This window comes from Carcharodon carcharias, chromosome 2 (genome assembly GCF_017639515.1).
Source record: "Carcharodon carcharias isolate sCarCar2 chromosome 2, sCarCar2.pri, whole genome shotgun sequence".
Taxonomy (NCBI): domain Eukaryota; kingdom Metazoa; phylum Chordata; class Chondrichthyes; order Lamniformes; family Lamnidae; genus Carcharodon; species Carcharodon carcharias.
The window spans coordinates 116,575,816-116,586,137 of record NC_054468.1 but is presented as its reverse complement, the minus strand read 5'-3'; the positions used below and the strand labels follow the sequence as shown (position 1 = coordinate 116,586,137).

General features: G+C 46.8%; 1 protein-coding gene across 2 annotated transcripts in view; it reads right to left on the bottom strand.

Annotated features, from left to right (window-relative positions):
* Positions 1-251: 251 nt before the first annotated feature.
* btbd3b (BTB (POZ) domain containing 3b) overlaps positions 252-10,322 on the bottom strand; it is a 60,216-nt gene continuing 50,145 nt past the window's right edge. For both annotated transcript variants that reach the window (XM_041175747.1, XM_041175739.1), the window contains 2 exons: positions 8,882-9,000; positions 252-1,284 (listed from right to left, as the gene is read on the bottom strand). In XM_041175747.1, coding sequence (XP_041031681.1) covers positions 252-1,284; positions 8,882-9,000 — 1,152 coding nt within the window. The remainder of the gene's footprint in view (positions 1,285-8,881; positions 9,001-10,322) is intronic.

The window sequence follows — 10,322 nt, the reverse complement described above, 5'->3', positions numbered from 1 at the left end:
ACACAGCAGAGGGAATTAAACCTCGGCTTGGTAAAAAGAGCGGGCAGTGAGTGTGGGAACTGCATTCGGCTGTAGCTCCTTGAGAATGAAACCGCAGGTGATGACACGAGTGACTTACAATGAAGGGCTTCATTTTGTTGCCTTTTGAAATGTGTGCCAGTCACACGAGACGGAATGAAGGACAGAATGCGGGCGGGGGGGGGGGGGGGGGGGGGGGGGGGGCGGGGGGATCTCCAAAGCATTACTGTTACTCAGGCATAGAATATTAGCTCTGGGAGTTGCCCTCCTTGTACCCCTGTGCCATTGGTACTGTCTGAGGAACACTGGAACTGAAAAGTGACTTTTCCACATTGTACTTCAGTCATTCCCTCTTGGCCAAAGTAGCTCAGCTCGTTTCCGTCCAGCACCACGCTGGCTGTGTAGAAGGTGTCCGGCTCGATCTGCACGGGGTGCTCGAACCAGACGGGGAAGGTATGGCTGGAGCCGTCGGAGAAAAACTTGCTGAAGTTCTGGCCGAGGAGGACGCCCTGCCTCTTCAGCTCGAGCGTGGCGCTGTACTCGGCTGAGCCGCAGCTGGAGCCGTACAGGCCGAAGCCGGCGATGAAGACCCGCTTGTCCACGGCGAACTGGATGCTGTCGCACCGGCCCCGGTAGCGCCACTGGTTGCTGCGGTAAGCGCAGGACTGGAAGCGGTGGCAGCGCTGCGGGGCCAGGCCTTTCCGGGGTTTGCACACAAACTCCAAGTCGGGCTTTTTGGCCGCGGTGTACCAGAGGAAGATGTCGTTGGTCTCAGTGAGGGTGAGCACGCCAGACTGCGCTGCGCCATTGGCAAAATCGTCCAAAGTCATGGCCGGGATGCGGATCAGGTAGAGCGCCTTGCCCAGGACCTTGCGTTTGTTCTCAATGTTGACCGACAGGTCCCGCCTCTGGCATTCCACCTCTGCCCAGTTCAGTACAGCCTCAAACAGAATGATTTCCTTGGCGTTGAGGGTCTCCCTATTCAGGATGCTCTGCAGCGTCTGGTAGTCAATGTCACAGAAGCCCTCGGACTTCAATGCCAGCTCAGCTTGGGCGTCGATCACCTCCCAGCAGCGTTGGGTCAGATCCGGCTCCTCGAACAGGCAGCTCTGAGACAGCAACACGCAGGCATTCTTCGCACTCAAGCTGGTCTCCAGGAAGTTAACACAAGCTCGGGCTAGATGAGGAACGATGTACTTCTTTGCAGCGTACAGGGTGGCTAAGACTGTGTCCGCAGCCAGGTCTATCTCGTCACAGTAGATGTACCTGCAAAGAAAGCCAGGATATTAACAAACAATTGGACCTGGTTCTGGGGTTATACTTGTCTACAGAAGGGGGGCCAATTTCAAACTGTCCAAGTGTGGCTTATTCTATCTAGAAGAAATCTCTCCCAATAGAGGGGTTTATATTTGCTGCGCTGATCTTGCTGATGCTGATGTAGTGCTGAGCAGCCTTGATATCGTTTTGTTGATTGCTATTTATAATGGGATCACCAACACAATTTAAATAAATTGTTACCTCTGAAAGGGGCAGAGTTGGACTTGTTTGTGGATTAAGGCCTCATCTTGTTAAGAACATTAGGAATATGAGTAGGTCATTCGGCCCCTCGAGCCTGTTTGGTCATTCAACAAGATCATGGCTGATCTGGATCTCTCAACTCCATTTACCCTTCTACTGTGGGGTCGACCTGACTTTGTGTAGCACTGAGTTGCCAGCCTACATAAGAATAAGAAGAAGAACTAGGCCATTCGGCCCCTCAAGCCTGCTCCGCCATTTGATAAAATTGTGGCTGATCTGATTGTGGCTTCAACTCCACTTTCCTGCCTACCTCTTACATCTTTTGTCAATCAAAAATCTCCCTTGTCAATCAAGAATCTATCTAACTCAGCCTTAAAAATATTCAATGTCCCTGCTTCCACTGCTCCCTGGGGAAGAGAATTCCACAGGCTGATGAGCCTCAGAGAGAAAAAAATCACCTCATCCCTGTCTTAAATGGGAGACCTCTTACTCTTAAACTGTGTCCCCTAGTTCTAGTCTCTCCTACAAGGGGAAACATCCTCTCAGCATCCACCCAGTCGAGTCCCTTTTAATAAGATCATCTCTCGTTCTTCCAAACCCCAATGAATACAGGCCCAAACTGTCCAGTGTTTCCTCATAAGATAACCCGTTCACTCCAGGAATCAGTCAATGAACCTTCTCTGAACTGTTTCTAATGCGACTATGTCCTTTCTCAAGTGAGGAGGCCAAAGCTGCACCCAGTACTTTAGATGTGGTCTCAGCAACGCCTTGTACAACTGGAGCAAAAATTCCCTACTTTTACATTCTGTTCCCATTGCAATAAACATCAACATTTGCCTTCCGAATCACTTGCTGTACCTGCATACTAACTTTTTGAGATTCATGTGCCAGGACACCCAGGTCCCTCTGTACCTCAGAGTTTTGCAATCTCTCTCCATTTAAATAATATACTGCTTTTCTATTCTTTCTGCCAAAGTGGACGAGTTCACAATTTCCCACATTAGTATCCATCTGCTGGTATTTTGTCCACTCACTGAACCTATCTAAATCCCTTTGTAGATTCTTTATGTTTGCTCATGATTTATTCTCCTACCTATCTTTGTGCCATCAACCAATCTAGCAACCATACATTCGGTCCCTTCATCCAAGTTATTGATGTAGATGGTAAATAGTGGAGGCCTCAGCACTGATCCCTGGGGCACTCCACTTGCCAACCTGAAAATGGCCCCTTAGTGGCCTGTCTTACACCTCTCCTGAATTTTATTTCCAGTCAATCTACTCCACTATGTTTCAATGCCACAGTACAAATGTGGAAAACTAGCCAAAATAGCCATCAAAGAGGGAGAGAAATTTCGCTGTTTATTCACTTCTATTCAAGCCCCTATCTTATATGAGTTGGCACAAGGCCATCATCCCAAGCGTGAAAATAAGTGGTGCTTGATGGACTCTCGAGAGTCCAAAGTCAAGTTCTTTTGTTAGCCCCTCCTTTTGAGGAATTCTCCAACCATTTGCAACAACAGATTAAAAACTCTACAAGGTATAACTGTACCTGAGCTCTCAGAAAGAAGGAATTAGTCTGTCTGTGTACAGTCATTTATCTATTGTTGCAATTGAGCACTTACCTGCTCTGCAACATAAGGGGTCAAATTCTGTGGCCCCCAAAGCTAAGAAGAGCGGCCACCTTTTGTACCGTCCAAAATACAACTTACTTATCAGGAAGGGAATGTTTTCTATGTTGGTTTGGTTCAGGGGTAGCTCCCTTGTCTCAGAGTCAGAAGGTTGTGGGTTCAAGCCCCACTTCAGGGCGTTTTCCTTTTTGATTATGCCTACGTGAAGCAGCTTGGAAGGTTTTTCCACTTTAAAAGATGCTATATAAAGGCCAGCTGCTGTTGTGGAGCTGTCAGCTGTGGCTCATCCCTTGAGCTACAAGGTTGTGGGTTCAAGTCCCACTCCAAAGTCTTGAGTACAGAAGTCCAGACACGCCTGAGGGAGTACTGCACTGTTGGAGGTGCTGTGTCAGATATGGGGTATTAAACTGAGGCCCTGCCTCCCCTCCTTGCTGAACAGTAAAGTCTCATGGCCAAATCTTAAAGAGGAGCAGGGGACTTCTCTCCATTGTCCTGGACAATATTTATCCCTCGTTTGACATTATTTAAAAAAGCATTTTGCTCATCGTCACGTTGCTATGCACAAATTGGCTGCTGTGTTTCCTGCATTACAACAGTGACTACATCTCAAGAGTACTTTGCTGGCTGGAAGGCAGGCAATCGTGAGAGACGGTGTAAAAATGCAAGTCTTTCTTTTCTTACAATGACATTTTTTTCTTAATTCAAGTCTAAGAGTGTGGATGTCACTGGCAAGGCTGTTTCCCTTAGGAGGTGGTGGTGGGCCATCTCCTGTGAGAGGAATGGTTCCACTGAGTGGCTGGCTAGGCCACTTCACAGGGTAGTTAACGGCCAACCACATTGCGGTGGGACCGGATCACATGTAGGCCAGGTCAGGTAAAGGCAGCAGATTTCCTTCTCTAAAGGCCCTTAGGCCTTTTACAATAATCCAACAAACTTCATAGTTACTTGGGCTGACGGTAGTGTTTTTATTCCCAGATTCGTACAGAGTCTGAGCATTTGCCAGCATTGATGTGGTGCGCATGATTATGGTCACGTCTGCTGTGTATGTACAAAAACGTAGCAGTGAAAAGTCCAGTGTTCACTTGTCAAACTCACGAAGTTCCAAAAAGTTTAATCCGGACTGATTCAAAATAGGCGTGGGATTAGAAAGGGCACTTGGGTGTCCTCGGGCTGGCAAGGGCGAGATGGGCCGAATGGCCTCCTTCTGTGCTGTCATTTTTCTACGGTTCTATGCCAAATAAAATGACGGGCGGGATTTTCCAGCTCCGCCCACTGCCAGGATCATCCAGTCCCGCCGAACGTCAATGGGCTTTTGGCTGGGCCGCCGAATCTCCCACAGCCGATCTCGCCACATTAGGGCCGGAAAATCCCGTTGGGTTGGTGTACTATGATATTTTACCAGAGGGAAATTCTCCTGTTTTGCCACATGCTAACCAAATATTGTTACCTTTACGGGGGGGCAGGACATGTGAAGCTGCGATTTTTAAATCAATCTCTTTCCAGAGTGCAGAGAGGGCTTTCGCTTCAATCCCTCTTATTTTCCAAAGGTGTACCCAGTGCCTGGTGAATTCAGATTGGAATTCATGCTGAGGCTAATTGCGACTGACCATTCTGTCACTCCCAATCCCACACCAAGGTAGTTGACTCTTCTGAGGTGACCAAGCGATTCACCAGCTGGAATTCTCCAGCCCTTCACGTGACGGGAAACCCGTCACAGGCTCGCGGGTGGGGGGGGGGTGGGGCTGGAAAATTCCAGTCATTCAGTGGAGTCCTTATTCTAGCAGAAGGTGGCCCACTCCCAAACCCTCAGAGAAACTAGGGCTTGATAGGGAGGACACAGAGATTGTTTCCGCTGGTCAGGGAATTTAAAGCATGGCGGGCACAGACCCACAACAATGTGGTCGACTCTTAACCTACCTCTGAACAAGGGCAATTAGGGATGGACAATAAATGCTGGGCCTAGCCAACGACGCCCACATCCTATGAACGAATATATAAATAAAACACAGACAAGGGGCCGATCATTTAGGACTGAGACAAGGAGAAATTACTTCACTCAAAGGGTTGTGAATCTTTGGAATTCTCTATCCTGGAGGGTTGTGGATGCTCCATCGTTGAATACATTTAAGGCCAGGATAGGCAGATTTTTGGTCTCCCAGGGAATTAAGGAATATGGGGAGTGGGGGGAAAATGGAGTTGAAACCCAAGATCAGCCGTGATCGCGTTGAATGGGGGAGCAGGCTCGACAGGCCGTGTTGATCTACGCCTGCTCCTGTTTCTTGTGTTCTTGTAAATTGTCGTACAGCTGTCAAATAATTAGCTACTGTACCGCCAGAGATCAAATAGGGGTCAGACTTTTCTCCTCCAAAGCAGGCAGAGGTGAAAGTTCCCACCACAGGCCTGAATGTTGCTTTGCCAGTACTATCCCATCACTGAACAGTTCTCCCACAAGGCGGAGAGGGGTGGGAGGGGGCGGGGTCTGTGGGCCCCTTGAATCATCCAAGAACTTGGACAACGGCCTTGAGGCAGCTTCTCGGGGCAGTGGACCAACACTTTCAACAGGCTTTGAGGCCTTCCCTGCTTGCCTGGCTGGCGACAGGTGCAGCTGCAGCCTGCCCTGTGGAGGGATTCTTCCTCCATGATGCTGGCCTGGCTGCTGCAGCCATTTTTTTCTTTTAAAAGGTGCAGAGAGGGCACCTCATTTTGGATGATCCCCCCACCCACCTCTCTCTCTCTCTCTCTCCAAGGTTATCGGATGTAGGCAGATGTGGAGTTGAGGCCACATTCAGCTCAGCCATGATCTATGTTGAATGACAGAGCAAGGCTCGATGGGCCGAATGGCCCAGTCCTGCTCCTAGTGCTCGTACGTAGGTCTGAACTGAACTGCAGGCTGCTGTTCCTTCTGGGCTGGTGGGCCTCCTATTGGCCCTCCAACATCGAGAGCTGGATGGCGCCCTCGGGCCCACTAATTGGCCAATTTGGGGAAAATCACTGCCCAGATTTTCCCACCATTTCCCACACCGTGCGGGGACCCTGACCCACATTCCTCTCCCACGTCTGTTTTGAACCAACCAGTCTGCACCAGTTTTGAAGAAGCACTCAGGATTAAAGGGGCATGCAGTTTTGATATTATTAGATTGTATATTTAATAGCTCTGCAAGTCACAGGGACTTCAGATTTGCAAAAAAGGCAAGCGTTGTTCTAAGGGTCGAAAGAAAAGATTTAACTTTGCCAACAGTGTCTACCCTTCAAAAAAGTGCTTAATTGTCTGTAAAGCACCGAGACATCCTGAAGCCGTGAAAGGCGTTATATAAATGAAAGGCTTTCAATTTTCAGGAACAAGATTACATTTCCTGTAGCCCATTGAATTGTCACTTAATTGTTAATATTAGTGAAAGTAGTCTGTACAATTATTGCTGTCTCTCAGTCGCTCCTTTTCTCCAGTTTTATACTGTGAAGCTGCCGGTTGACTGGAGCTTGAGAGAAGCCGTGTAAAACCATTCTCCTCCCCGCGATGAAGATCTTTAGCTTTCAGAATGGGGAGCGTGCGACCAACACCCAGCATTCATACTCACTGCAACTGATCTTTACCCCAAACGTTAAAGGTGCACTGCTCCTCGGCTACACTAACCTCGCCCGGAACTGAGCAAGCATGGAGGCTTTTATGAGAGTGGAAGCCGTATTGTAAGATACAGCACAGTCAAGGTCATCGAGGCTGTATTTTCAGCATGTTCAAAGCTGAGCTGACATGCAAAAGGTAACAGCAGTTTAAGTCTGTTGCTGTCAAAGCGAATAGCGTCTGAAAAAAAAAACACCACACGCACACACACACCCTGCATTGACACCCGACTCTTTAAAGCAAACAGTTGCTTCTGACCGCATTCGTGGACTCAGCCTCATTCTGCACACAGGAAATGAGTCCCTAAATTTTGATCCCTTGTAGAAATGATCTTATTGCAAAGTGGGGGGTGGGAAGAGACATTCTGTAACGGTGAATGCAATACAATTATAAATACAATAAAATTATTAAGTTCTGGGTTTGGGAGATGAATGTAGATCGCTCAAGACAGAAAGGTAACAATGGGCTTCCCTTGAACTATTACACATTCTAAAACATTGGAAGTCATTCCATGTTGAGACGGAGCACTGTAAGGATCGGTTATTTTGCTTCTGAGGGTGTCTCAGGGCGGTGGACACACTGGCCGGAATTTGTCAGCCCCTCTCCGCGGCAGACTCTCCCGGAGCGAGGCCAACGAGCCATTGAGATCTCGGTTCGCATCGGTGGGACCGGGAGATCCCGGAGGGGTGAGGGGCTGGAAAATTCCGGCCACTGTTACTAGTTTTCCCCCTGAGCACAAACTATGGAAGGCTAGTCGTGTAAGGGTTTTGCCCTCATTAAGACTACCTCACCCCTGCCTCCAATGTGTTGCCATGGTGACCTGAGTAGGTCCTAAGTTCGGGAATTCCGTCCCGAAACCTCTCCAGCCTTCTTCCCTCCTTCAGAACGTTCCTTAAAAACCTGCCTCGTTGACAAAACTTTCTGTCACCTCCCCTCATGTAGCTTTATGTGGCACGGTGTCAAATTTGGTCTGATGACGTGCCCGTCAACCGCCATGAGGTGAAGTTTCTCTGTGCTGAAGGTGCTATATAAATGCAATTTGTTGCTGGTGTGTCCAGAAATATGTGCAATATGACTTTTTGGTCAGTAGATCGTGTCGCCAACAATTGGGCCTCAACCAGCGTACTTCAGCAAGGACGTAGCCAGCACTGCTGTGATCTCAATACCAACTTACTTAACATTTTATTGTCTTATCAGGCACAGCCAAATAAAACAATTTTACATCCAAGCAAGCATTGACACCATGTCTCACCGGGGTGACCAACTGCCCCATATTTTAGGCAACTGTCCCTTATTTTGATAAAAACAAAAAACTGCGGATGCTGGAAATCCAAAACAAAAACAGAATTACCTGGAAAAACTCAGCAGGTCTGGCAGCATCGGCGGAGAAGAGTTGACGTTTCGAGTCCTCATGACCCTTCGACAAAAAATCTGTTCTGTTGAAGTGTCATGAGGACTCGAAACGTCAACTCTTTTCTTCTCCGCCGATGCTGCCAGACCTACTGAGTTTTCCCAGGTAATTCTGTTTTTGTCCCTTATTTTGACTCTGCGCTGTGTTCCTTAAGGGAAACCTTTTATCCCATATTTCTAGGATAGTCTCCAGGAAACTGATCCTGGGAGTCTCCAGGATGAGTTTGAGTAATTCGAGCGGGGCTGCAAGTGAATGAGTCATCCAGCAGAGGGATGATAACACTGTGACTCAACAACTGTGACTCAATTTGTAGACTTTAGTTGACTTTAACCTTCACCTCCCCATCGCTACACCCCCCCCCCCCCACCCCCCAACTGCCACTGTAGACTCAAAACATCATGTTGAGACTCTCCACCCCGCCCACTCATGCTTACCAACACCCCACACACCCCCGCCCCCTAGTCGATGTGCCCCTTATTTTATCCCACTAGAGTTGGTCACCCCGTAACTCACAGCCAAACTTTCTTGGACATTTTAGTAAGACTACTGCTGATATCTGGTCACATCAACACATCAGGGGCTACACTTTAAACATTATCAACATATATATATTGTTTGTTTTTTTTTAAATTACTCGATCATTGAAGGTGGTCTAACATAATTAATGAAATAGGAAATGATACTTACTTCAGCATAGCAAGAAAAGCACCGGGTTCAACATCAGGGATTCGAATTTCATCCTTATCTTCAGCCAGTTCCCCATAAAACATTGCATGAAATACTGAGCTCCCAACGGCCAAGACATACTGCAGGGATGGAGGAAGGAAGACCAGATACAGTTGGTAAGGTCATAAAAAGAACACCAGCAAGAACAGGAGGAGGCCATTTAGCTCCTCAAGTACGTTCCCCATTCAATGGGATCATGGCTGATATATGACCTTTCTTCATATATCCATCTTTTCCCTATATCCCTTAATAACTTTGGATAGCAAAATTTTATCATCCTCAAATTTAAAATGATCAATTGATCTAGCATCACTTGATGTTTTGGAAGGAAGTTACAAACTTCAACCACACTTCATGTGTGGAAGTGGTTCCTAATTTCACTCCTCAAAGATATGGCTCTAATTTTTTGACTATGCCCCTTAGTCCTAGACTCCCCAACCAGCAGAAATAGTTTATCTCTATCTACTCTATCTGTTTCCTTTAACAACTTGAAATCTTTGATCAAATCACCCTGTAACCTTCTAAATTCCCAGGAACACAATCCTAGTTTGTGTAGTCGCTCCTCATAATTTAACATTTGGAGCCCAGGTATCATTCTGGTGAATCTATGCTGCACTCCCTCCAAGACCCATGTAGCCTTCCTAATGTGTGGTGCCCAGTGTTAGTATCTCTGGTTCTGTTAATGGATGTCAAATACCCAGTAGTTTAAGGTAATAACATCAACAGATGTTGGCTATTAAGTAGTTAATTATATTCAGATGTGCCTATAAAGACAGATGTGCATATAAAGAAGAGTCAGCCAGCACTGGGGGAGATTGTGTTAGAGTGGAGAAGTAAGCTCTGCCATAAATTGTCTCTACCAAAATCATTTGAGTCAGTGTCTTCTTTACAACAAGGCTTGGGGGTTTTTCTAACACCCATAAGTGTGGTCTAACCAGCGCTTTGTAGATGTGAAGCATGATTTCAACTCCTTTGTATTCTAGTTATCTAGATATAAAGGCCAGCAATTCCATTAGCCTTTCTGATTATTTTCTGTACCTGATCATGACATTTTAATGATCTAACTACCTGTACCCCAGTCTCTTTGGACTTCCACTGTTTCTAGCTTTTCATTTAGCCAACACTTAGCATGTACTGTGTTTGATACTTTTAGATCCAAAGTGGATGACCTCATATTTGCCACCATGAAATCTGTGTGCCACAGTTTGTCCTTCACCTAATCGATCTAAGAAATTTCATGACTTGAGTATTGCTGAGAAAAAGAGACACTTTTTGTCAAAACTCTTCATCTTGCACTCATCAGGACAAATTGCAAGAAAATACCAATCTCAGGGGAACAAAGTGTTTGTTAGATGTGATTCCACAATTCAATAACATTTGCTAAATAATCCTCAGTGTGCTA